Source organism: Muntiacus reevesi, chromosome 15 (genome assembly GCF_963930625.1).
Source record: "Muntiacus reevesi chromosome 15, mMunRee1.1, whole genome shotgun sequence".
NCBI lineage: Eukaryota > Metazoa > Chordata > Mammalia > Artiodactyla > Cervidae > Muntiacus > Muntiacus reevesi.
Genome location: NC_089263.1, coordinates 25,823,416 through 25,850,471, shown reverse-complemented (window position 1 = coordinate 25,850,471; position 27,056 = coordinate 25,823,416). Strand labels below are relative to the sequence as shown.

Here is a 27,056-nt window from a genome sequence, read left to right as displayed (position 1 = left end):
GGGAGTGATTCAGACAGAATCCATACTGGGAGATGATCCTATCTCATCAAAGCCAAGGAGGTTTCTACAGGGATCCTTAGCATCCCATCTCCAGACCTTCAGAGGGACCTGGGAAGGGGGCAGTTCACCTGAGAACAGTCATCAGCCCCCCAGATGGTTAAGCTCCTGGTACCTGGGGAGGGGGCTTCCCAAACCCTCCCTTGTGACTTTGGATCTGAGATACACTTGGAGTTACTTCAGAAGAAAAAGGGGGATAAAGGGCCAACAAGTTTGGAGAACACTGGGTTATGTAAAATTAAAGACGTTTATTAGTTGTAGGACTTCTCAGAGCCTTTCCACATCCTAACATGTGAATCTCTGAAAGGAAAATACAGTCTGCAAAATGGTCTCAGTTAGTTCATGTGGGACCATTTTTTGAGGATATCTAGTCTCAGGGGAGCCCAGTTTAGAAGTTTAGGGAATGTTGTTCCTGGGCAGACTTAATTCTCTAAGGAGCAGCATCACTGAATTAGGATCTCCTCAGAGCAGAGATATTCCTCTTCATCTCAGGGGCTTAAAAAAAGTTTAATTGGTACCTTGGGAGGAGGGAACTGAGTGTGATGGGGAGAGAAATCTCAGCTAGCAAAGTTTTCCAGCACTAGGGGAAATTTCGGACTCATTGCTAACAATCTCATAGCCAGCGTTGTTTGTTGTTTGCTTGCTTTCTGAATCAACTGGGAGAGAAATGGTGACCTGAAAAAAACAGAGAGATTCAGTTCTGAGAAGAAGGAAATCCCGTGATTTCCCCCCCCTCCCAACCCCACCCCTCTGCCCCCGGACCTGGAGGGCATCACCCTAAGTGAAATAATTGAAATAAGTCAGAGAAAGAAAGGCAATGTATGATTTCCTTTATGTGTGGAATTTTTAGACGTTAAGCTTTTTTAGGCTCTCAGAGAAACCAAGTGGTGATTACTATGGGCTGGGTGGTGGCAGGAATGGGGAGAAGCTATTGAAAGGTAGAATGTTTCAGTTTAAGATGAACACTTTTGAGTATCTCATGTACAGAGTGGTAATTAGAGCAATAATACTGAGTCACATGCCTGCGTATTGGGAAGAAAATAGACCTTAAGTGTTCTCACCACACACACACACACACAAATATATATATATATATATATATATATATATATATATATACACACATACATATAGAAAAGGAGAGGGTGGAGATGGTAGCTAATACTATTGTGGTAATCATTTTGCAATTTATAAATGTATCAGATCAACACTTACACCTTAAACTTACACGATGTTCTGTGTTAATTATTCCAATAAAGTTGGAAAAAATAAACATAATGTGAGACCTTGAAACAGAGAAAGGAATTAGATAAAAGAACGTAAGTTTAGTTTTTTAAGGAAATTCCATACTGTTCTGTATAGTGGCTGTATCAATTTACATTCACACCCACAGTGTAGGAGGGTTCCCTTTGCTCCACACCCTCTCCAGCATTCACTGTTTGTAGATTTTTTGATAATGGCCATTCTGACTGGTGTGAGGTGATACCTCATTGTAGTTTTGATTTGCATCTCTCTAATATTAAGTTATATTGAGCATCTTTTCATGTGCCTCTTGGCCATCTGTATGTCTTCTTTAGAGATATGTCTATCTAGGTCTTCTGCCCATTTTTTGATTGGGTTGTTTGGTTCTTTTGCACAGGGAACTCAGCTTGGTACTCTGTGATGACTAGAGGAGTGTGAAGAGGGGGTGGGGTGAGAGGGAGGATTACTAGGGACGGGATATATGTATACATATGGCGGATTCACACTGTTGTACAGCAGAAACTAATACAATATTGTAAAGAAATTATATTCCAATTAAAATTAAAAAACTAAGGAAATCTGAATAAAGCATAATCTTTAGTTAGTGATAATATGTTGATATTGGCTCATTAACTGTAACAATATACCACAATATATGGGGCTTTCCCAGGTGACGCAGTTTTAAAGAATCCACCTGCCAATGCAGGATACACAGCTTTGATCACTGGGTTGGGAAGAACCCCTGGAGAAGGAAATGGCAAACCATTCCAGTACTTTTGCATGGAAAATCTCATGGACAGAGGAATATGGCGGGCTGCAGTCCATGGGATCACAAAGAGTTGGACATAACTGAGTGATTGTCCACACACACACACACCATAGTATATGTTGTTGTTGTTTAGTCATTAAGTTGTATATATGCTACCAGAATAATGTATTGGAGAAGGAAATGGCAACCCACTCCAGTATGCTTGCCTGGGAAATCTCATGGACAGAGGAGCCTGGCGGGATACAGTCCAAGGGGTCCACAGAGCCAGACAGGACTTAGCAATTAAACAAACAAAAACAACAACAGTGTATACAACATATACACATTTATATTCTAGTATAAATGGACCATAATAATCTGTTAATATTATTAAAGAGTATAGGGGAGATGGAAACTATCTATACTGTCTTTTCTCTTTTTATTTTTATTTATTTTACGTTTTATTTTCTTAACACCAAAAATATTTTGTATTGGGGTATAGCCAATTAACAATGTTGTGATAGCTTCAGGTGAACCGTGAAGGGATTCAGCTATACATATACATGTATCCATTCTCCCCCAATACCCCTCCCATCCAGGGTATGCTGCTGCTGCTGCTAAGTCGCTTCAGTTGTGTCCAGGGTATACTGTCTTCTCAATTTTTCTATAAATCTAAAACTATTTTTAAAATTAAAGTCTACTTAAAATTTTTTTAAAAAGTAAAATGCGGGAATCTTTCTTGCTGTATCTAGAACCGAACCTTACAGACCATAAGCTCTATGCTCTCACGCTGGCCACCTTCCTCCAGAGCATCCTGCCTGGGCCTGTTTTTCACATACTTTTTGGGGGATTTTCATCAAACGATTAAAAATCAAAGAGTCACTGTTAATGGAAACATGATTCAAGAGACAATGAGTATTTGATTCCCAGAATGTTTTGTTTGAAGCCTTACTGAGATTTACAGGATGTTCCTAAATTTTTATTTTGGTGCATTTTTTTTCTTCATTGATTATTGCAACCAAATTGGGTGAAACCCAAATTTTAGTAGCTGTGAAGCATTGCTCAGAAGAGATGAGGCTGGTAAGAGATAGGCTGATGAAGACCATTATGAGCACTTTCTTTCCAACAAAGTATGAGGTAGAAACAACCAGGGTGCCAGGTGGCCAGGGGAAGCCCCGTGCATAGAATGTGTGTGTGTCCAAGGCATCTTTCAGGTCCCAGCAGTGAGAAGGCACAGCTGGCTTCCTGAGGCTGAAGTTCCTCCTTTTATCTCCCAGCGAGTCTGTGCTATTGCAGTCAGCTGCTATAAACAAAGTCAGACGGAGGCAAAACAACTTCTTGCATGGTTCCTGCCCAAACGTCTCTTCTGAAACACAGACATCTCAAAGGAAGACAAGGTCACATTGACTTCCACATAATTGGACCCACATTTCGGGAGATGTGCCACTGTTCCAGAGTGAAGGTTGAAAAAGCATTAACCACCAGTGCTCAGAATTTGTAAGAAGGGCCCTCCTCAGTCCCACCCGAGAGCAAAAGATGACATCGTGGAATTAGACGTGTGGTGATTCCACCACCGAGATGCGGTGGGTCTTCTTACATGTGGTTGATTGGTTTGTAGATTAACTAACCGTCAGGAATTTGATGAGAAGAAAAACCAGCTCAGAAAAATGTTCTCTCCTGAGGACGCCCAGAAGCTCCAGCCACGAGCAGACCAGCCCCCAGAAGCACAAGGCACATCTTCTCCTGTGCCCAGACTGGCCACCCCAGTTCCTGGATTTATGGATGGTGACTGCAGCCATGAAATTAGAAGGCACTTGCTCCTTGGAAGGAAAGCTATGACAAACCTAGACAGCATATTAAAAAGCAGAGACATCACTGCCAACAAAGGTCCATGTAGTTAAAGCTATGGTTTTTCCAGCAGTCACGTACAGATGTGAGAATTGGTCCATAAAGAAAGTTGAGTGCCAAAGAATTGACGCTTTCGAGAGTGTGCTGGAAAAGGGAACCCTCTTACACTGTTGGTGGGAATGCAAACTAGTACAGCCACAATGGAGAACAGTGTGGAGATTCCTTAAAAAACTGGAAATAGAACTGCTATATGACCCAGCAATCCCACTGCTGGGCATACACACTGAGGAAACCAGAATTGAAAGAGACATGTGTACCCCAATGTTCATCAAAGCGCTGTTTACAATAGCTAGGACATGGAAGCAACTTAGATGTCCATAGGCAGACGAATGGATAAGAAAACTGTGGTACATATACACAATGGAATATTACTCAGTTATTAAAAAGAAAGTATTTGAGTCAGTTCTAATGAGGTGGATGAAACTGGAGCCTCTTATACAGAGTGAAGTAAGTCAGAAAGAAAAACACCAATATAGTATATTAATGCATATATATGGAATTTAGAAAGATGGTAACGATGACCCTATATGCGAGATAGCGCAAGAGATACTTGTATAGAACAGACTTTTTGGACTCTGTAGGAGAAGGCAAGGGTGGGATGATTTGAGAGAATAGCATTGAAACATGTATGTTATCATGTGAAACAGATCGCCAGTCCAGGTTTGATGCATGAGACAGGGTGCTCAGGGCTGGTGCACTGGGATGACCCTGAGGGATGGGATGCGGAGGGAGGTGGGAGGGGGGTTCAGGATGGGGAACACATGTACACCCATGGCTGACTCATGTCAATGTATGGCAAAAACCACTACAATATTGTAAAGTAATTAGCCTCCAATTAAAATAAATAAATTTTAAAAAAAGAATTGATGCTATCAAATTGTGGTGCTGGAGAAGACTCTTGAGGGCCTGTTGAACTGCAAGGAGATCAAACTAGTCAATCCTAAAGGAAATCAACCCTGAATCTTCATTGGAAGGACTGATGCTGAAGTTGAAGCTCCAATACTTTGGCCACCTGATGCGAAGAGCTGACTCACTGGAAAATACTGAAGGCAAAAGGAGAAGGGGGTGGTTGAGGATGAGATGGATTGATAACATCACTAACTCAATGGACATGAATTTGAGCAAACTCCAGGAGATAGTGAAGGACAGGTAAGCCTGGCATGCTGCAGTCCAGGGGGTTGAAAAGAGTTGGACAGGACTTAGCAACTGAACAACAACAACAACAACTGCACCAATGTGAGGCTCCTACAAAGCTCTGAGGCAGTTGGTCATTTCCACCACAAAATCACCAGCTTTCTTTTTACTGCAGAGATTATTCTGGAAACTAAAATACAGTCAATGTTTGGTTGTTGTTGTTTTTTTTGCCCATGTGCTTGTGATTCCAGGACATATCATCTGCCAACATTGCAACATAACCCATTGAGAATCCAAAATAAATAAAGAGAAGAGAAAAAGGAAAAATGAAGAGAAAGCACACAGGATTAGATAGGAAGCTGCTGTCCATTTGGACTCTATTGGCCTGTGTCCTCCACTGAAGAATGACCAGAGCTCTGTCTTCACCAGTCTAGAGCCATATGGAGAGGAGGAGGAGATGCAAAAAGGCTGCTACCAATATTCAACTGTTGATCGGAGAAGCACCCTTTGGAGAATGACCTATGTATTTTGGTCTATGTGGCCCCTGAGATTCACCAGAAAGACCCTCTGCTTTTCAGATGGAGAGGGGTGAGCTTCCCAGGCCTGTGTCCCAGATGTTTAAGGATCTTCTTTCCCCAAAGTAGCAAAACTTTCCTTGTTCTTCTGACAGTTGGTGGAGGATTTCCAGAGCCATGGAGTCAGAGTCTATGGTGATCAAAGGTTTTGATGGATCTGTCAGTCTCTGCCTGATCAAGTTTTCCATTTATTTTTATGACTATCATTGATCGCAGTATCAAAGGCCTTCAAGTCCACTCTGACCTTCCTCATGTGTACAGGTATTGCTTGATGACATGTGAATTTTTACAAAGTAAATGTATTTGTTTGATAAATCTACCACTTCAGCTTTGTTTCAAAGATTCTGCCAATGGGGTCATAGGTCATAAGTCAACACTACCTGGTTTTAAAATGTATGTAAATAATTCAGAAATATGGAGAGTGGATGCTGACTCCTGCAGCCATTTCCAGGAGCAATATAGTCTGTTGAGCAGGTACGAGTCAAGCATCAAATGAGACTTTCAGAAGAAGGCCTTTGGAACAGGCCTCTAGGTCAGGATTCACAAATGGCCAGTGCTGGCCCGAGCACTTGACACTCCCCAGGGCTTTCTCATCCCTCCCTGGACACCTGTATTAATAATGAAAGACCTCAAGTCAATAATCTAATCTTCAGCCTTGGAACACTACAAAAAAAGCAAAACAAAACAGCAAACTAAACCTGAATCAAGCGGAAGGAAGGAAGTAAGACTAGAGTAGAAAGAAATATAATAGAGAATAGGAGAACAATAGAAGAAATCAATGAAACCAAAAGCTGTTTTCTTGGAAAGATAAACACCATTGATAAGTTAGTTAACTAACCAAGAAAAAAAAAAGACTCAAGTTAGTAAAATCAAGAGAGAAAGACAGGATACCACAACTGATCTTCTGGAAATAAAAAGGATAATTTTAAGGGAAAACCATAAACAACTACATGCCAACAAATAAAAACCCAGATGTAATGAACAAATTCCTGAAAAGATACAAATTATTGAGACTGCCTCAAGAAGAAACAGAAAAGTCGGAGTAGATTTATGAAAAGTAAAGAGCTTGAACTATTAACTTTAAAACTTCCCACAAAGAAAACCCCAGGCTCAGAGGATTTCACTTGTAAATTCCATCAAACTTGTAAAGAAGAATTAATACTAATCTTTCACCAACTCTTACAGAAAATAGAAGGTGAAACATTTCCCAGGTCATTCTGTGAAGCCAGGATTATCCTGATTAAAAAACAAGCAAACAAACAAAAATAAATAAATAAATAAATAAAAAACAAGCAAACAAACAATAAAACTGGACAAGAGCATTGCAAGAAATGAAAACTATTCTTATTAAGACACCATTTGTTAATAAGATGGACAAAAAATCCAAAAGTTTAATAGCACATTCTATAGACAAAGCTGTGGGGAAACAATTCTCATAAAATACTGGTGGAAATGCAAGATGGTGCAACCTCTATGGTGGAGAAGGCAATGGCAACCCACTCCATTGTTCTTGCCTGGAGAATCCCAGGGACGGCGGAGCCTGGTGGGCTGCCGTCTGTGGGGTTGCACAGAGTTGGACATGGCTGAAGCAACTTAGCAGCAGCAGTAGTAACCTCTATGGAGGGAAACTTTGCAATGTTAGCAAAATTATGTGTGCATTTACCCTTAATTCCAATAATCTCACTTCTAGGAAACTAGCCTAGAGATGACTGGCAAAATACAAAAGGACACACGGCAAGGCTTTTTGTTGCTCGGTGATTTGTAAAGGCCAAAACTCACCCAAGTGTCCATCTGGTTGAATCAATTTTCATGCATTCACTCATGGATTCAGGTTACACAGCTACAAAAAAGAAATGAGACATGGCTAAGTAATGCCTCCCAAAAGTGGAGAAGATAAGTACAAAAAGCAAGGTGAGAAAAAGTGTATAAAGTCCTCTATCAGTTCCATGAAAAAAATACATGTGTCTGTATAGACACAGAATTAATATTATATACTAGTACTCAAAATGAGAAAGATTAAAACAAAAATATTTTAAAGTTTTCTTTACACTTTAAAGTAAATAAACTTTAGGAAGAAATAGATATAGTAGTCAGACACTTCTGAAAAAACTTTCTTTGCAGTTTTGAGTTTGCAATAATGTAATCATTTTATATAATTATAAAACAAAATTAAATTGAGAAGTCAATGTCTAAAAACCCAGGGGAAAATTCCATAAGTGAATCCAACTATGTATCATTTTTGCAGAGTAGCCAAACAAGGCAGAATCATTTTAGGTGATGTGAAAACCCTGATGGGATATGTGTGTGTGAGTGCTAAGTCCCTTCAGTTGGGTCCAACTGTTTGCAACCCCATGGACTATAGCCGGCCAGGTTCCTCTGTCCATGAGATTCTCTAGACAAAATACTGGAGTGGGTTGCCAGGCCATCCTCCAGCGGATCTTCTTGACCCAGGGATAGATCTGGTGTCTCTTCTGTCTTCCACATTGGCAGGTGAGTTCTTTAGCATTGAACCACCTGGGAAGTCCTTGATGGGATATACCTCAGACCAAAAAGAAAAATAAAACAACATTTAAAACCGCTTTCAGTAATTTATGGGTCACAGTAATACTGTTGCTCTGAAACTTTACCTAAGGTAAAGCAAAAGAGAAACTGTGTCAATGACCTGAAGATAAGAGAGCATAAAGAAAAAGAGACATAAATATAAAATCAAGGACTTTAAAGAAAATCACTCTTTTTAAATCTGAATGGGAAATTATCAGTATGAACTCACGATGAATTTTCTTTTATGTATATTATATAAATTAATATATGTGATAAAAAGCACATATATTTTTATCAACATAACCTGTTAGCATATCATGCTCCTTTCTGGTCCGTTTTTCTCTTAAGTATATTTTTATAGCTGGAATCAAACTGTACATAAAATTTACTCATATTTTCCTCCTAAGATTAATCATATTGAAAGTTAAAATATTAAAATAGAATATATTAAAATATTAACAATATTTTAAAAATAATGTTTTATTCAACTGCAAACATCCAAAATATCACTTCAACATGCAATCAGTAAAAAATATGATCACCAGTCTTGGCCATTTCATGTGTTTTATGCTAGATTTCATCTCAGATTGAACAGGCCAAGTTTTATGTTCTCAGTTAGCAGGCAGGTGGGACTGGGGCCACCGTGTTGCATGTGGGGGCTGGGTACCGTGTTGCACTCCCAGGGGGCTGGGCTCAGCATGCTGGCCCCGGGGAGGATGGGCATTGGCTTGCAGAGGTCTGGGGATCCCATTCTCCATCTTATCTGACCCCGAGAAGGGCCTAAATGACCAGTGACAGTCGTGTCCACTGACTGGCGAGCCACTTACGGGCTGGCTGGGATGGGGCTGGTCCATGGTTCTGCAGCCATGGTGGGGCTGGCCATAGAGGCAGCCACAGGGAAGGCAGGAGGCCTCCCTGGTTGCTCCAGTCTGATTCCTGATGCCCCAGAAGTGCCCAGTATCCAAAATTCTGCCTCGAGCCACGCAGTCAGACCTACAGCCACCTGCAGCCCCCCCTCTGCCCAGAAAGATTCCTGCTAAAAGCTGTGAGCCCATCAGGGATGTGGTCTACAGGGTACCTAACCCTGCTGCCAGGCCAGAGCTGCTTCAGGGCAGGCACTGCTGACTCATTCCAGGCTGTGTGCATGGGCAAAGCTTGACAGGAGTCACACTTTACCCAACCCTGGCACTCACTCTGCTGGAACAAAGCCATCAATCTTTAGTGGGCAGAGACCCAAGATAAGCTGCTGAAAGCAAAGGATAGACCTCCCCTCCCCAGGCCCCCTGCACAATCCTGCATCCATCTCCAAACTTCAGAGGCTCCCCAAGCCCCTAGGCATCCCCCAGGTGTGGTTACAGCCTATGGCCAGGTGTGGTTACGTCCTGCTGCAGCTGGTGGTGGGGGCTGGTCCCAGGCTTGGCCTGCAGTCCCGGGAGCTCTACAGGGGGGACCTGACAGCCTGGGCCCATTAGAGTCCTGCCCGCCTCTCACTATGTCTGGGCAAACAGCCTCACATGATCCTCAGTCTCCTCATCTATAAAATGTGAACTCCCCTAACACCCCTTGGGTCCAGTCTGCCTGCATCTCTGTTGTCTCCTCTGTGATGACAGAGGGAACCCAGGCTGAGGAGACTTGCAGCCTCCTCTGTTGGGGAGGTGTTCCTTGTGTGGAAGGCCATGGCGGGGAGAATTCCAGGGCTCGGGTTTCCTCTTTCCTCAATTCATGTCCATTGAATCGGTGATGTTATTTAACCATCTCATCCTCTCCCGCCCCCTTCTCCTTTTGCCCTCAATCTTTCCCCACATCAGGGTCTTTTCCAATGAGTCAGTTCTTCCCATCAGGTGGCCAAAATATTGGAGCTTCAGCATCAGTCCTTCCAATGAATATTCAGGGTTGATTTCCTTTAAGACTGACCTGTTTGATCTCCTTGATCACTGGACTAATCATTACAGCAAACCTCAGAAACTCTCATCAGGATAGTTGTGGGGTGACTGTGGACATAGATCGCTCGGGCTGTGGTTGGAGTGGGGACCTGGGGTTCAGGGGCACCAAGACAAGGCTGACAGTCACATGGAACTCACATCCACCTCAACCTCTGGCCCAGCCTCAGATGATTTCAAAGGATTAGGGTAATTAGGGCACTGCCTTCAAGCCAGGAGCCTGCTGAAAGAGCCAGTTATGTCCAATTGTCTCAATTATGCAAACAGGGCTGACATTTTTAGCTGGGAAGGGCTGCTGGGGGAAGGGTCACTTCAAAGGGAAAGTTCTTGCTCCCCTCCTCCCGCCTCCCCAGACCCCAAGGCTGCTTTCATGGCATCGACATTGAACAGTCTGGTGGGGTGGGCTGGGCTGTGGCTTCCTTTTTGGGCCTTGAAGCCAGGTCACAAGCCTCATAGGGATCATGAGGGCTCAGTATGGGGGCTCACGTGCTCCTCATGTGGACACCCCCTCTTAAAGGGTGGGCCCTCCTCAGCCAGCCTCCTGCCTGACCAGAGGAGGAGGCGGAAAGAGGCCAGCTGTACCCTCTTGGTTCCGTGCTCGGGCAGGTAAATTCAGGTGTGGGGGAGTGCAGGTGCGCTGTGACAGGTAAGCTCAGGCATGGGGAAGTGTTGCAGGTGTAGGACTCAGATTCCTGGGGCCTCCAGCTCCTCTCCTGTGGAGCATGGCTGAACAAGGTCATGTTGGAAGGGCCAGTGAATCCATGTTCCCTGAAGGGACAAGCCTATGGAACCGGCCACCACCAGGCTCCAATGTCTAAATGCAGCTGCTGCAGTTCTGCTGAGAAGCCCCAGCTCCAGGGCTTGGCCTCCTGGCCTTCACTCCCTAGCATCTTACCTTTGTCCCCTGCTTCCTGCAGAATGTGCGTCTGTGTGTCTTCCTGTTGGCTGGGATATTCCTGTAAGCCTTTATCAGCTGACATTTTAGCCATTTTAGCCATTAGATTGATTGACTGTGAAGGAAGATGAAGGTTCCTTCTTACTGCTAGGGGGTGGGAGGTGGGAAATGGGAGCTGGCTTCCAGAAGGCAGTTCACCTGCCAGTGCAGGAGACCCAGGAGATGTGTGTTTGATCCCTGGAGGAAGGCATGACCCCTGGAAGAGGGCATGACAACCCACTCCAGTATTCTTGCCTGGGAAATCCTATGGACAGAGGAGCCTGGCGGGCTACAGTCCATGGGGTCACAAAGAGCTGGACACAACTTAGCAAGCACACACGCCCAAGTCCAACAGCTGCACAACTAAGGATCTGTCCTAAGGAAATAATCCTGACAGATTAATGTACATATAAGCCAACATTTATAGAGTGCTATTTACTGCAGTAAGACACAGGGGACAATCCAAACCCCGAAATAGAGGACTGGACACATAATCGTGGTCTATATACAAGGTAAAATGTAGTCTTTTTTTTTTATGTGGACCATTTTAAAGTCTACTTAATTTGTTACAATACTGCTTCTGTTGTATGTTTTAGGTTTTGGGCCTTGAGCCATCAAGGATTTTAGCTCCCTAACCAGAGATAAAACTGTCCTCTCTAGCCCTGGAAAGTGAAGTCTTAACCACTGGACCACCAGGGAAGTCTTTGTAATGTATTAGCTTTTTAAACAACAGAGAAGAGTGAATAATGACAAAGTAAGATAATCATATTTTCCATTACACACACATGTACACACTCACACACACACACACACATCTTATCTATTCTTGGAAAAAGCCAAGGGATATGTTGAAATGCTAGCCATTATTTTAAATGCAGTTTGTATGTGTGATGTTTATTTATTCCTTTGTACATTTCTTTTTCTTTTACTTTAACAATATTCGATAATGAATACATTTTCATTTTGTTACCAGAAAATTTTTAAACTATAGCAAATATTAACAAAAATAGTGGGAATGTGGGGAAGATTGAAAATATTCACAGGATTTGTTCTCAGCTGACCAGGGGTAGGAGACAGGAATAAAAGAAGGGAGAGAGGTTGGGAGAAAAAAGACAAGACAGATTTGCTGAGTCTGAGGTAAGTATTTATGGAGGAATTAAGAGGGATGATCGGTCTCTCTGGGAGAGGACCTTAGTAATACAGGTCTGATTTTGGGAAAGGGTTGTCTTTGGGAATGTTTACCAAATTACATTTTGCAAGGTATTGAGCAGCATTTAAAATATATATATATATACATATATATATATAATTTGATTTGTTTATTTATGGCTGTGATAGCTCTTCACTGCTGTGTGGGCATCAATCTAGTCGTGGCCAGTGGGGGCTACTCTCTAGTTGTGGTGCTCAGGCTTCTCTTGTTGCAGAGCACAGACTCTAGGGCACACAAACTTCAGTAATTGTGGCTCCTGGACTCTAGAGCACAGGTTTCATTGCTCCACAGCATGTGGGATCTTTCTGGATCAGGGATCGAATCCATGTCTCCTAGGTTGGCAGGAGGATTCTTTACCACTGAACCCCCAAGGAAGCCCCTCAAGCAGCAGTTTTGACTCATGGCATTTGCAGTGATATTTGTCCCATAAAGTGATCATTCCCTGCCATGTATTTTAGGCCCCAGAAAATGTAACTGTAAATGTCAACCAGTACCGAGGGTATTTGCTGTCATGGTTTATATTTTATTAGTTATTTTTCAGCAGAAGTCAGGGCTTGTGTTGGGTTTGGCTCCTTCGAAACTTCATTTATTTGCTTTGCAAAGTTGATAAGTACAAGGCACAGAAAGATGTGCGGACGTTTTAAGTGGTTGGTCTCCATTTTGAACTAAGTGAAAACAAAGCAGACTTTCTATTAACTTACAGTTCTCTTGACTTGGAGCACTAGATATTCTTAGAAAATTCTCTCTTGCTTTGTTTGAAAATGTTTTAAAATGTCCTATAATTTTGTGTGCATGCGTGCACGTTTGTGTGTGTGTGTGTGTGTGTGTGTGTGTGTTAAAGTTCTAGATCTGGGAAAATAGAAGCCCTCATCCAGAGGACTAATGAGACCCGGTCCCTGACCTAGAGATTAATGGTGTTCAGCATTTAAACACCTCCATTAAAAAGACAGTCACCAGGGATATATTAATATGCAGAGAGATCTGTCCCCAGACATCATTGTACATTGTAGAGTAACTGTATCCAAACAAAAACAAGCCATGTTAAAAAAAATTAGTGAAATATAAAAATGTATTTAACTCAATATATCCCCAATATGATCATTTCAAAATGTGGTCAACATAAAAAGCATATTAGTGAGATACTTTTTGTCTGTTTTTGAATGCATTTGTACCTAGTAGCTCAGTTGTGTCTGACTGTTGTGTAGAAACAACAGTCCAGTTGTGTCCACAGACACCATGGACTGTAGTCTGCAAGGCTCCTCTGTCCATGGGATTCTCTAGGCAAGAATACTGAAGTGGGTTGCCATTCCCTTCTCTAGGGAATTTTCTCAGGAATCAAACCCACTTCTCCTGCATCTCCTGCATTGGCAAGCAGATTCTTTACCACTGAGCCACCTGGGAAAATCCTCCCAAACACTTTTTCTTTTCTTTCTTTCTTTTCTGGGGTTGGAGGAGTGGGGTGACAGTACTGCAAAGCACATAGGATCTTAGCTCCCCAAACAGGGATCAGATCCACACCCCCTGCATTGGAAGGTGAAGTCTTAATCACCGAACCTTCAGGGAAATCCCCACTTTTCTTTCTAAGGTCCAGTGTTAGACATGGAAAATGATAACTTGCTGTTTTACATGTAAATTCACAGCATATCCCAACTCAGACCAGCCAGATTTAAGATGCTTCATAAGCTACCTGTGGCTGCCATCTTGAACTCAACATTTATACCTCAAGGTTGGTTCTTGCACAGCTAGATCGTGCCAGCAAAATCTTATTACAACTTTTTTTTTTTTAATTCAAAATAGAGATAGTTCTGTTCTCTATCCTCCTTAAAGGGAGGACCTCAAAAGCATCTGCCCATTTTGGAGAAAATTTTTTGAATCTGCCAGAGAAGACAGATGTGTGATGAGAGATAGAGCCATGCAGGGAAGTCAGGCCAACCACCTGGCCATGAGACTGGCCAAGCTTGTGGCTTCACCGTGTCACTGTGTCTTATATCTCAATGACCCCTAACTTCCCAGTTGTTGTTCAGTCACTCAGTCATGTCAAACTCTTTGCAACCCCATAAACTGCAGCATGCCAGGCTTCTCTGTCCACCACTATCTCTCAGTGTTTGCTCAAACTCATGTCCATTGAGTCAGTGATGCCATCCAACCATCACCTTCCAGAGTCCCTACCAAAGCCCTAACCCCTCCACTGCCTGTTTCCTCATCTGTGAAACCACAGTGAGGGAGCACATGGTCTCCGCATGGCCCCCACCCCAAATGCATCCAGATTTGAGCAGGCATCACTGTGCCCATCACAGCAGAGAAGGGAGGCCTGGCATTCTTCCCTGTCCTGCTGTCCCCTCTTCAAGAGCACTTTCCCCCTGTCTCCTGTGTGGGGGGACTCACCACCTATTACAGCTGTGTGGGAGGTCTGTCAGCCGGAGTCTCCACATCCTCAGGGCAGTGCAGGGCAGCCAGAGGTCAAGGTTTTCACACAGGGACCTCTCTTGCAGTTAATAACAGCAGCGAATTCTCCTCCTGATACAAGGGTCAAACCAAGTCCACGTGTGGGCCCCATGCAGCCCTGGATGAGAGCAAGCGCAAGGCGTCTGCTCCAAATAGACACATGAGACCAGTGGTTTCTTTCAGCTAAATTGGTCCACAAATCACCATTTCACTGTGGCCTTTGCTGTTAATTTTGGCCCAAGAAGCAGGGCCACTGAGTAAACAGAGACTCACCCAGCTGCAAACCAGCTCTTAGTTCCGAAGCCACTTCCTGAGGCCCAGACCAGGCTGCCCCATCGCCCCAGCCCCACCCTCCCCACCTTCCCTGGGCACCCCCACTTCAGCCCTGCCTTCTCCAGGCTGTGCCCTGCCCTGCTCCTCCCTCCCACACCTCCCCAGAGGCCCCTCCCCGTCCACAGGAACCCATTCCAGAAGGTCCTGATGCCACCCCTATTCTGAATGGGGGTGGAGGGAGTGAAGCTGGCTGTCTACAACTCCTCAGGACTTGGCTCTAAATCCACATAAAAGTCCAGCAAATGACCTGATCATGAGATCCAGTGGCCACTCCCCAGGTTGTACAAAAGTTACCTGGGGATTTTTATTGTTAATAGCAGATACTTTTTTTTTTTTTTCCTTTCTTTGAAAACAAAACAAAAAAACGAGCTGGCAGGGCCATCAGCCTACTTCCCTCTGACCTCCCTCCCGCAACTTGACTAGTCCATCAAGGACATATGATCCTCAGCAGGCCTCTGAGACACTGTGTCTGTCCTCTGCCTCCCAGACCTTGCATCCCCAGCCCTCTCCCCTGCTCCTGGGGGCTCAGTGCCAGCCACCTTCCTCTCTACTTCCTGCAGTCTCTCCATCAGCAGTCTCTCTGATTCCCATTATCTAGAGTTGTCTAGATATCGCTCTACCCTGAGTCTCACTTATGCAACCAGCTGACCCCTTTCCCTCCCTGCAGTTCCGGTGGGTGCCTGGAGCCTAAGGTGTCCACTGCAGGGGGTTGGGTTGTCTTCCTCAAGCCTGGGCCTGCTTGAGGTGGCCCCACCTCCATAAATTGCACCAGCCACCCAGGTCCACCAGCCAGAAACCTAGGTTCCTGATTAGGCCACTTCCCTCCCTCCATCCCCATCAACCTCAGATCCTTTCCCAGTCCCACCAGCACCACCAAATATTCCATCTGCCTGCTACTGAGCCTTCCCCAAGCAAGAGAAATTGACTAGAGGCCAGACTAGGCAAGGCTTTTTCTTTTATTATTAGGAATTGTTGTTCATTTGTGTTATTTTATTATTAGTTATTGTTATTAGTTATTATATTATTAGTTATTGTTAATCTCTTACTGTGCCTAATTTATAAATTAAACTTTATCATAGGTATGTATGGGAAAAGGCATAGTATATCCCAAATTTGGTCCTATCTGGGTTTCGGGCATCAACTGGGGGTCCTAGCATGTAACCCCTGTAGATAAGGGAGGAGGGCTATTGGAATGACCAGGATTTCCATTTAAATATGTGTGTATGCATGCTTAGTTGCTCAGTCATATGCGACTCTTTTGTGACCCCATGGACTGTAGCCCACCAGGCTCCTGTGTCCATGGAATTCTCCAGGCAAGAATACTGGAGTGGGTTGCCATTTCCTTCTCCAGGGGATCTTCCTGAACCAGGGATCGAAACTGCATCTCCTGTAGGACTTCCCAAATACTGCACAAATATCATCCCACTTGAAGCTCAGAACTATGCAAAGCAGTGTCCCTTTCAGAGATAGGAAAGTCGCAGCTCAAAGTGGTGGGCAGGGCTCCCCCATTCCCCTCACTCAGCTTCTTGCACTCTTTCAGATGGGAGCCTGATCCCATCCCCAGGACAAGGGTTCCCATTACCCTGCCCCAAGGCATTTCAAATAACCACTTCCTGAAAAAAATAAAATGTTTCTCAATTTCTCTTAAAAAAATAAAATAAAAGTTTATTTGTGATGGAAGAGACTACTTCAGAAGAGTGAGCGGGATCTAGCCTGGGGGCTGGGGGGACCTGGAGGGTTTATGAATGAACCCCAGGAGGCTCGGCTTCCTTTCACCCTCCCTTCCTTAATCCCTTGGCCTGACTCAGCCCTGGGGCATCCTCCGGAGGGCTGGGAGGGCTGTTTACCGAGGGGCCCTCCACCCGCGGCCTCTCACCTGAATTTGCCTCTGAGGCTGAGCTCGCCCCACGTGAGCTGAGGCTCTCCCGGTGACCTGGGTGACTTCCTGCTCTATGTGCCCAGCTGCCCTCAGGGGCCCGGGGATGGGCTACTGCCCGCATCCCTGGCAACACTCCACCTGGGCTTCTGAATCACCCCTTAGTCACCAGGGGACAGTGAGCACCGCCCTTCCGCCAGGCACTCCTACAGGAGACGGAGCAGGGCTGTGGCTTCTGAGATTCCTGTGGGAGGAAAAGGGTCAGATGAGAGAGGGAGGGTGTATAGGAACAGGTTGCCGGAGGGGCTGGGGGGCGGGGAGCCAGAGAGCCTCCCTGCTGGGCCTCTTGACAGAAACTGGACCCTGTGAAGCAGGACTGCAGGCACAGAGTGAGTGACTTCCGGGACTTCTTGTTCATCCTCAGAAGATTCAAGAACATTTCTGGAGACTAAGCAGTAACATAGCACCACGGACTCGACGGACATGAATCTCCCACAAAAATCACAGGAGCCACAGTCCTGCTCGGTCCCCTGCAGGAGTGCCTGCAGCAAACTCCAGGAGATAGTGAAGGACAGGGGGGCCTGGAATGCTGCAGTAGGCCATGGGGTCGTAAACAGTCGAATACAACTGACTGAACAACAACAACAAGCAGTAACTGGAATTTTGGAACTTCCTAACTAAACTAAAAAAAGATTAAGAAAAATTCAGTTACTACTAAAGCAAAGCCTTTCTTTCCTCAGGGAAGGTATGGTAATCACATGCTAGCTTTTTCATTAGAAAAATAATGGATTTTTGGTGAAGCAGAGGGAAGTGGGTTGAGCCTGGAGCTGTGTGGATGCCAGCTGCTGCCCTCGCCCATGGCTACAAGCAGAGTCAGTGCTGGGTGCCCTGAAAAGCCCCCTCCTGAGTTGGGGGAGCAGATGCCAGGCTGATGCCCCCAGAGGTCCACGGATGCCCTGCACCTGCAGGAAGGACGCCTGGGGGCGCGGGGTGGTGGGGGCGTTTGAATACTGCCTGTGGCAGAATAGATGTGAGTATGTCTGAGCCATGTTACTGCCGTCCCAGCTCCTTACCCACCTCAGCATGTGAGACCCTGCAGGGCAGATGGTTTGTCCCCCTTGTGATGACAGGGGCCTGGGCCTAGTTGTCCAAGGAGCTAGATCCTGGCTTTCTGACTTCCCACGTGCATGCATGCATGTGTGCCCTAAGTAACACCGGTCTCTTTGCTACCCTGTGGACTGTAGCCCACCAGTCTCCTCTGTCCATGGGATTTCCCAGGCAAGTACACTGGAGTGGGTTGCCATCCCCTGCCATCCAGGGGATCTTCCCAACCCAGGGATTGAACCTGAGTCTTGTGCATTAGCAGGTGGATTCTTTATCACTGTGCCACCTGGGAAGCTCCCCTGATTTCCCACACCTAGTTATGAACAGTTTTCTGTGAAGGGCCCACTTGTTGGTTTCTTATGCAGGGGTGGGGTGGGGGCACTGGGAGGAAGGGTCAGTGAGCCATTAGAGGGAGTGGGGCCTGGAGAGGGATCAGAGGGTGGGAGCCAGAAAGCGTGGGTGGGGCTGGGGAGCAGGGCCAAAGATGAGGCAAAAGACTGAAGGATGTCCCAAGGTCATGTCTCTACAGCTCCTGTGACCGTTCCCCAGCCTTTCCTTGTCTTTCATGGCCTTTGGAGTTTTGAAGGTCAGTGATTTCAATTATTTCCCAGATTGCTCCTCAATTTGGGTTGTCTAAAGTTTCCTCCCTATTAGATTCAGATTTTGCATTTTAGGCAATTTTTCTTCTCTGCATTTCATCTAGAGGCTCATGGTGAATATTGATTTCGTTGCTGGTGACAGCTCACTTTATTTTAGGTGGTATTCACCAGATTTCTCCAACCTGTCAGGTTACTCATTTCCCCTTTGTGATTAAGAAATATCTGTGGAAGATGAGATTATGTAAGTGTACTGTTACTCTTCAATCCTTTACCCATGGCATGTAGATTTCATCAAAGATTCTTGACGGTTGCCCCAAATGTTGGTTTTCTTTATTTTATTTATTTTTTAAAATATTTATTTATTTGGCTGTCCCGGGTCTTAGTTGTGGCATGTGGAATCTAGTTCCCTGACTAGGGGTGGAACCCAGGCCCCCTGCTTTGGGAGGGTGACTAAAAAATGCAAGAAAGAGCTTTCCCATCTTCCCTATATATTTATTTATGTATAAATTTATGCCATTGTGAGTTCATGAGTCCTTATTTCAGCCAAAGGGTTACAGTTCGTTATTGTGATCATTTAGTTTCAGGCTCACATCCCAGATAAAGCCAGCGAGAGCCCTTTCAAAGAGGGTTCTGTGTTCTCTGACAAGTTCCCAAGTGAAAAGTAAACACTTCCTTACTTTCTGGCACAAGATGTTCCAAGCTCTTCTTGTACTTTCTCTGCCCCAGATCTGGATTCAGTCATTTGTCCTAGGAGCCTTGGCTTTTCTTAGTGGAGAATGTTGTTTAGAAACAAATATTTGCACACTAAGTATATTCATTTCTGTCAGAGTGTTTTTAGGCCCTTTTGGTGGATGGAGCCAGGAAATAAATATACATACGTGAGCATGCGTGGTCAGCCGATGATCCCCAGTGATCCCCAGTCTCCTGAGCTCTGTGCTTTGTGTAACCATGTTGGTCTCAGCCTGTGGAGAGTGAAGCTCCCAGCGAGGCATGCCCAGGGCATTCACCCAGGCCTCCCTGCAGGGAGCCCCACAGACATCACCCCCTGGGACTAATGTGGCTGCCCTAGCTCTTGTGGTTCTTATTCTGATTGCAAAATACACTTCAGCCTAGACCAAGGGAACTTGGAGGAATGAGATTTATTAGTCACAGGTCCTGGAGGGTCAATAGCACACTTGAAGGATGGCCACACACCAAGGTCGTACATTAACATCATTCAGATTTTTAAACGGGAAAACTTACACCCACACAGAAAACCACACACAGATGTTTATGTCATCTTTATTTGGAATTGACACAATTTAGATGCAACCAGCTTCAGAGGGTGGATGGGTAAATAAACTGTGGTACATCCAGACCATGGAATATTATTCAGCACTAAAAAAAAAGAGGCATCTGTCAGAAAGGCATGGTAGAAGCTTAAAGGCAAACAACTAAGTGAAAGAAGGGGCTTCCAGGTGACACAGCTTTGTAAAGAAACTGCCTGCCAATGCAGGAGACGTAAGAGAAATGGGTTTGATCCCTGGGTCAGGAAGATCCCCTGTAGGAGGCATGGCAACCTACTCCAGTATTCTTGTCTGGAGAATCCCCATGGATACAGGAACCTGGAGGGCTATAGTCCATAGCATCATGCAGAGTCAGATACGACTGAAGCAACTTAGCATGCATGCAAGTGAAATAAGCCAACCTAAAAGGACTTTAGAGCGGATGATTCCAACTATACAACATCCTAGAAAAGGTGCAACTATGGAGATAGTAAAAATTCAGTGGTTTCCAGAGATTAGGAGGAGGGAGGGATGAATAGGCGGAGCACAGAAGATTTTGGGGGCAGAAAATACTGTGTATGATACTATAATGGTGGATAGAAGTCATTTTAAGTTGTCAAACCATAGACTGTACGATGCCAAGAGTGAAATAACACACACTATCAGCCTCAGGTGGTGAAGATTTGTCACTGTAGGTTCGACTTTGGTAAAAAAATACACTACCCTGATGGAGAACGTTGATAAAGATGGGCAGGGAGTTTATGGGAAATCTCTGTACCGCCCTTTCAATTTTGTTGTAAACCTAAAATGGCTCTAAAAAAATAAAGTCTTTATTTTTTTGTTTTTTTTAATTGAAATATAGTTGATTTACAATGTTGTGTCAGTTTCAGGACAGCAGAATGATTCAGTTATCTGTATCTATATCTATGTATCTTTGGCCACATTGTGCAATGTGTGGGATCTTAGTTCCCTGACCAGGAAATGAACCCAGGTCCCACAGTGACAGCACTGAGTCCTAACCACTGGATCACCAGGGAATTCCCATATATTCTTTTTCAGATTCTTTTCCTTTATAGATTATTACAAGATATTGAGTATAGTTCCGTGTGCTATACAGTAGGTCCTTATCATTTATCTGTGTTATATATAGTGGTGTGCATCTGCTAATCCCGAGCTCCTAATTTATCCCTTCCCCCACAACCTTTCCCCTTTGGTAAGCATAAATTTGTTTTCCGTGTCTGTGAGTCCCTTTCTGTCTTGTAAATAAGTCTGTTTGTATCACATTGTTAGATTCCACATAAAAGCAATATCATATATTTGTCTTTCTTTATGGCTTACTTCACTAAGCTTGACAAAAAATAAAATCTTTAAAAAACTGAGCAGGGCATCAGGCTCTGGGCGCCTCCTTTCCACCCAGGTCCCTGAGGCCTCTAGGTCTCCCCCTGGGGGAGCCACTGCCAGCTGCTCCTGGGGTATCATTTCCATACATGGTGTCTGTTTTCTAGAAATTATCCTGTGGCTTGCTTTTTCACTTACCATAGCTCAGTGATTTTCCCCTATCGATAGAACAAGAACATCCTATTCTCTTTCAAAAAATTTTTTTTGTTTTCTCAAAGAATTGTGTCGATGACTATCCTATGATTCGGGTAACAATCCCCTACTGATAAGCAGTAGGTGACTCCCAGCCTTTTGATATCACAGACAGTGATGCAGTAAATAGCCTTGGGCTTGTGTCAGCTTGTTCAGGCATATTTGTAGAATAAAATCCTAAAAAATGGCAAGTGAAAACATATAAGCTTTGTAACTGCAACAAAGGATTGCCAAATTACCCTTGATGGTAAATGTACCAATTTCCAGCCCCAGCATCAATGTTACATGAGGACCCAGTTCTTCACAATCTTCAATATTTTTAATTATAAAAATAACAGCTGGTGAATCTGAGCACCAGTTAGAAACATTACTTATAAAATGACTATAGTGCAATGGGGCCTGGAAGTCTAGAGAAGACCAGGTTCTTGACAGCAAATTGAAGACCTGATCAGAATGACTTCCCTGATGGTCCAGTGGTTAAGACTTTGCCTCCCAATGCAGCAGACATGGGTTCCATCTCTGGTCCGGGGGCTAAGATCCCACATGCCTTGTGGCCAAAAACCCAAAACGTGAATGCAAACAATAGTGTAGCAAATTCAATAAAGACTTTAAAAATGGTACACACACACACACACACACACACACACAGACAACATCTTAAGGAAAAACAAAACAAAGACCTAAGCAGAGACTGAACAATTTTGTCAGCTTTTCCAATAACTCAGGTCCATACCAGGCTCCACAGGGCACTGGCTGGCGCTAGGGGCACGATCCTTCCCCTTCTGTAGACTCTGATTTTCATGCAAAGCACAGGTTTCCTAGCCCTACGGAAACCACAAAAGCATATTTCTGAGCCATTTTTCTTAAAAGGAACCAGAGCTAAGACCCTGAAAGGCTTGCATTCACCGTTCTTAGAGGTGTTTATTCAGATGTTTTGGGCAGACTCCCTGTTACTATTCATTTTATAAAAGTAAAATAATGAATTCTGAGGTTGGTTTGGGAATATCTCGGTCTAATGTCCACTTTTTTCCTCTTTTAGGGACAGAAAGCTTGGATAGAAAAAACCTTTTGCAAACGAGAATGTATATTTGTCATTCCCAGCACTAAAGACCCTAACAGGTAAATTGGAAGCCATAATTAAGACGTTATTCAAAATAGCCCTTGTCCACCAGCTGCCAGCAACTATTCTGGTGTTTGAGGGAGAGGGAGGAGGAGTCAAGGATGCCCAGAACTTATTCTCCATGTGAGTCATTAAGCAGGGAGTCACCTGGGCTATAAACTCCTCTGTCAGGATGCAGACAGCCAAAATGACCTACAGATTCAATGTAATCCCTATCAGAGTTCTAGCTGACTTCTTTATAGAAATCGACAAGCTGATTGGCATGGAATTGCAAGGGATCCAGAACAGCCAAAACAATCTTATAAAAAAAAAACAAAGTAGAAGGGCTCATGTTACCTGATTTCAAAACTTCCTACAGTTCTACACTAATCAAGGTAGTGTAGTACTGGAATAAGGGTAGACATGAAGACCAATATAATAGAACTGAGAGTCCAGAAAGAAACCCACTTGTCTATGACTTGTCTATGATTTTTCGGCAAGGTTACCTAACCTGATGGGGAAAGATTAGTCTCTTCATCAAATGATCTGAAACAACTGGACATCAAGGTGCAAGGGAATGGCTTTAAGCCCCTACCTCACACCACATATAAAAATTAACTCCAAATCTATCACAAGTCAGATATAAGGGCTAAAACTATAAAGTTCTTAGACAAAAATATAGAAGTTAATCTTCATGACCTTGGATTTGGCAAATGGTTCTTTGAATTGACACCAAAAGTACGAGCAACAAAACAAATACACTTTCAGTGTTAACTTGTGTAGAAAAATGTTTTACTAAAGCAATGGAAGAATTCAGCAATATTGAAAAATCCTTGAGGGTCAACTCTATATGGGGAGTGGGTGGAGAGTGAGTGTCCTTTGTCACAGAATTTCAGTGACTGGTGACCATAATCATGTTGTCAAGACACCAAAAAGAATTAAAGGACTTCCCTGGTGGTTCAGTGGTTAAGAATCTGCCTGCCAACTGCAGGGGACACAGGTTCAGTCCCTGGTCTGGGAAGATTTCACATGCCGTGGGGCAATTAAATCCCTGTGCCACAACTACTGAGCCTGTGCTCCACAACAAGAGAAGTCACGGCAGTGAGAAGTCCTCAACATAACTATAGAGTACTCCCCGCTCTCTGCAACTAGAGAAAACCCGGATGCAACAACAAAGACCCAATATAGCCAAAAAGAAATAAATAAAAAATTTAAAATAAATACAACAATCCTTAAAAAAAATTAAGAATTAAGATGTGTGCAGTAAGGCAGGGCAGTCATCCAATGTGTTTAAAATAGTCTGGCATGGAAATAGATATTCACTGATTATCTGGAAAAGGACACCATAAGGGGTATTTCTGTCCCCAGTAAAGCTGGATGAGGAAGGTGTTAGTCTGCTTCTGTTGAGGTTAAGGCATCATAAGGAGGAGAATGTTCTAGAAAGACCAAGCTTTGTCTTTGTCTTTGTTTTCAGGTGTTGCTGTGGCCAGCTCACCAATCAACACATCCCCCCTCTGCCAAGTGTAACAGCCAGCAAAAATGGAGAGGAAAACAAGTTGGCAGAAGTTCAACCCGAAAAATGGTCTGTTGGCAAACATACCCAGAGCTACCCCACAGATTCCTATGGGATTCTTGAATTCCAGGGTGGCGGATACTCCAACAAAGCCATGGTAAGAGAGGCTTTGGGAAGGGGTGTTGTTAAGCCACAGCCTCCATCAGAGGCCCAGCCTCCCAGACTCTGAGACTGTAGACACCTGGGTCTTCTTTCAAGGGTGTGATGCAATCTTCCTAGAGTTTTTATTGTAAAGACAAGAAATACATCTGCACACTCCACTTTTTAGCCATGAGATTTGGAAACTGGGCACTGTGATAAAGAACACATGCTGTGCTGTGCTCAGTTGTATTTAACTCTTTGCAATCCCCTGGACTGTAGCCCTCCAGGCTCCTCTTTCCATGGAATTTGCCAGGCAAGAATACTGGAGTAGGTTGTCATTTCCTCCTCCAGGGACTGAACCCAGGTTTCCTACACTGCAGACACATTCTTTATTGTCTGAGCCACCAGGGAAGTCCCAAGAATACTGGAGTGGGTTGTCATTTCCTCCTCCAGGGCATCTTCCTGAATCAGGGATTGAACATGCATCTCCTGCATTGGCAGGCCAGTTCTTCATCACTGAGCCACCAGGGGAACACAGTATCCTTTACATCTATACCAAGAATCACAGTCCAGCCGGACTCTACAAAGATACTCTTCCATCTCCAGGGATAAGAGACGAATTATGTCATTTGGTTTTTAGGGTTGTTTGGGGCTTTGTTTTGTCTTTTCTATTAAATAACTGTGGGCATTGAGCCACCCTTACATGGGTGAGGAGCGCCTGGAAATATTTCTCTCTAAAGTCCAAGCTCAGCCTCCCTTGGCGGGCATTCAGCTGGTCCAAGAAGACAAGAAGACGGAGGCTTTTCACATCTGCATGTAAACAGGGAGTGCCCTCTGCCTTTCTGAGGAGCCCTGCCAGAGAGGGGAGGCGGCAGCACTGGGATCCCTTTCAGCCCATTCTGAATAATACTCCCACGGTCCCTGTCAGGCCATTTTTGCTATTTCATTCTATTTCACTGGCCCAACATCATTGTTCAGATAAAATTCAGAAGTGTTCCAAGCAAATACCATAGCATTGGGTCTTCCAGAAGGGCGCCCTGCCTATTGGCCAGGACACAAAGAAGCATTTCACAGGGGTCAGTGCATGGACTCATTAACCTCTTCTTCACTTTGAGGGAAAGGTCCAGCCCCAAGATCAGTTACGAGCCCCATTTCCAGCCCCATTCCCTCTAAGACATCCTGTCCAGCATCTGGAGCCACATTCTAGCTGAGCCAGCTTGGGACCTTTTTTAAAAAAATTTTTATCGGACTGTAATTGATTTTCAATGTTGTGTCAGTTTCTGGTGTACAGCAAAGTGAATCAGCTATACATATACATATATCCAATCTTTTATAGTCTTTTCCCATACAGACCATGAGCAAGTTCCCTGTGCTATACAGGAGGTCCTTATTAGTTCTCTATTATATGTATAGTACTGTGTGTAAATGTCAACCGCAATTTCCCAATTTATCCCTCCCTAACACCTGCGGTTCTATAGGCTTTCCTGGTGACTCAGTGGTAAAGGATCCGCCTGCAATGCAGGAGACTCGAGTTAGATCCCTGGGTTGGGAAGACCTCCTGGAGAGGGAAATGACAACCCAGTCCAGTAGTTTTGCTAGGAAATCCCATGGACAGAGGAGCCTGGTGGGCTGCAGTCCATGGGGTCGCAAAGAGTTGGACACGACTGAGTGACTGAGCACCCAAGCATGCACAGAACGTTACTGCAGTCAGCTTTGACCTGTTATAAAGGTTTTTGATTCAACAGTAAAAGAGAGATGGTCCAGGAAGACTGAGATTTGGGGGGGTGGGGGGAAGGGGAGGGGGTCTCAGTTGACTATCACCGGATTAGACTGGATTCCACTTTCTTCCATGGGCTTGGAAGAATCCCTGGCTTGAACAATGCAATTTAGCAACTGATCAGGAGCACATGGAATATAGCTCAACAATGACCAATTGTTAAGAAGCTTTACATAAAAGTAGATAAATTCCTAAATTGCTCTAAAATTTTTGTAAACCTAGCAGACATATTTCCTAGAAGTTTCCAATGAACAAAAAGTATCCAGAGATAAAATCAATCTGGAGTAATTTCTGTGCTCCTATGAATGCTAGACACAGGGAAGAAGTATTTCAATTGTTGTTTAGAACTATAAATGGTCTTTGCTTTGAAATTTTAGAATGTGTTTCCTTTGAACTCTGGTTTCATCTTCTACAAATTTGTTTCTACAAATTTTCTACAGATTTCTGACAAATTTGTTAATTTGCAGACATTTGTGCATGTGTGTGACAGTACTTAATTTTTGGGGGGTTATGTACTTTAAAAATATTTTTTATTAGAGTATAGTTGCTTTACAATATTGTGTTATTTTCTGCTATAAGTCAGAAACAGAACAACGAATGTCATATATTAATGCATATATGTGGAATGTAGAAAAATGGTACAGATGAACCTATTTGCAATGCACATAATTTTTAACAAACTAGTTAAATAATTTAAAATAAATCTTTGCTAATAGTATTATCTTTTGGTATCGGACAATTTCAGGATTCCTTTTACTCTCAGTATTAATTATTGTCATTATAGAAGTCCTGATACTAGGAAAATTAGCTGGGAACTTTGGCAAAATAAATCATCCTAAGGCAATGAAAAATGCAATCCACTCCAGTATTCTTGCCTGGAGAATGCCGTGGACAGAGGAGCCTGGGGGGCTACAGTCAGGGGGTCACAAAGAGTCTGACACGACTAACACTCACACAACACAAGGCAATGAAAAAATAAAAGATAAGGTTTGCCAGGTAAAATACAAGACTCCCAATAACATTTG

General features: G+C 43.9%; 1 protein-coding gene and 1 long non-coding RNA gene across 2 annotated transcripts in view; one reads left to right on the top strand and one right to left on the bottom strand.

Annotated features, from left to right (window-relative positions):
* Nucleotides 1–378: 378 nt before the first annotated feature.
* Nucleotides 379–14,945, bottom strand: LOC136147524 (uncharacterized). Its single transcript, XR_010659207.1, has 3 exons — nt 14,675–14,945; nt 7,444–7,504; nt 379–732 (listed from the first exon to the last, which is right to left on the bottom strand). It is a non-coding gene; the product is annotated as an uncharacterized lncRNA (long non-coding RNA).
* Nucleotides 14,946–21,548: 6,603 nt separating this feature from the next.
* Nucleotides 21,549–27,056, top strand: part of TRPM1 (transient receptor potential cation channel subfamily M member 1) — a 62,795-nt gene continuing 57,287 nt past the window's right edge. The window contains exons 1-3 of the mRNA XM_065906053.1: nt 21,549–21,557; nt 22,541–22,620; nt 24,075–24,270. Coding sequence (XP_065762125.1) covers nt 21,549–21,557; nt 22,541–22,620; nt 24,075–24,270 — 285 coding nt within the window. The remainder of the gene's footprint in view (nt 21,558–22,540; nt 22,621–24,074; nt 24,271–27,056) is intronic.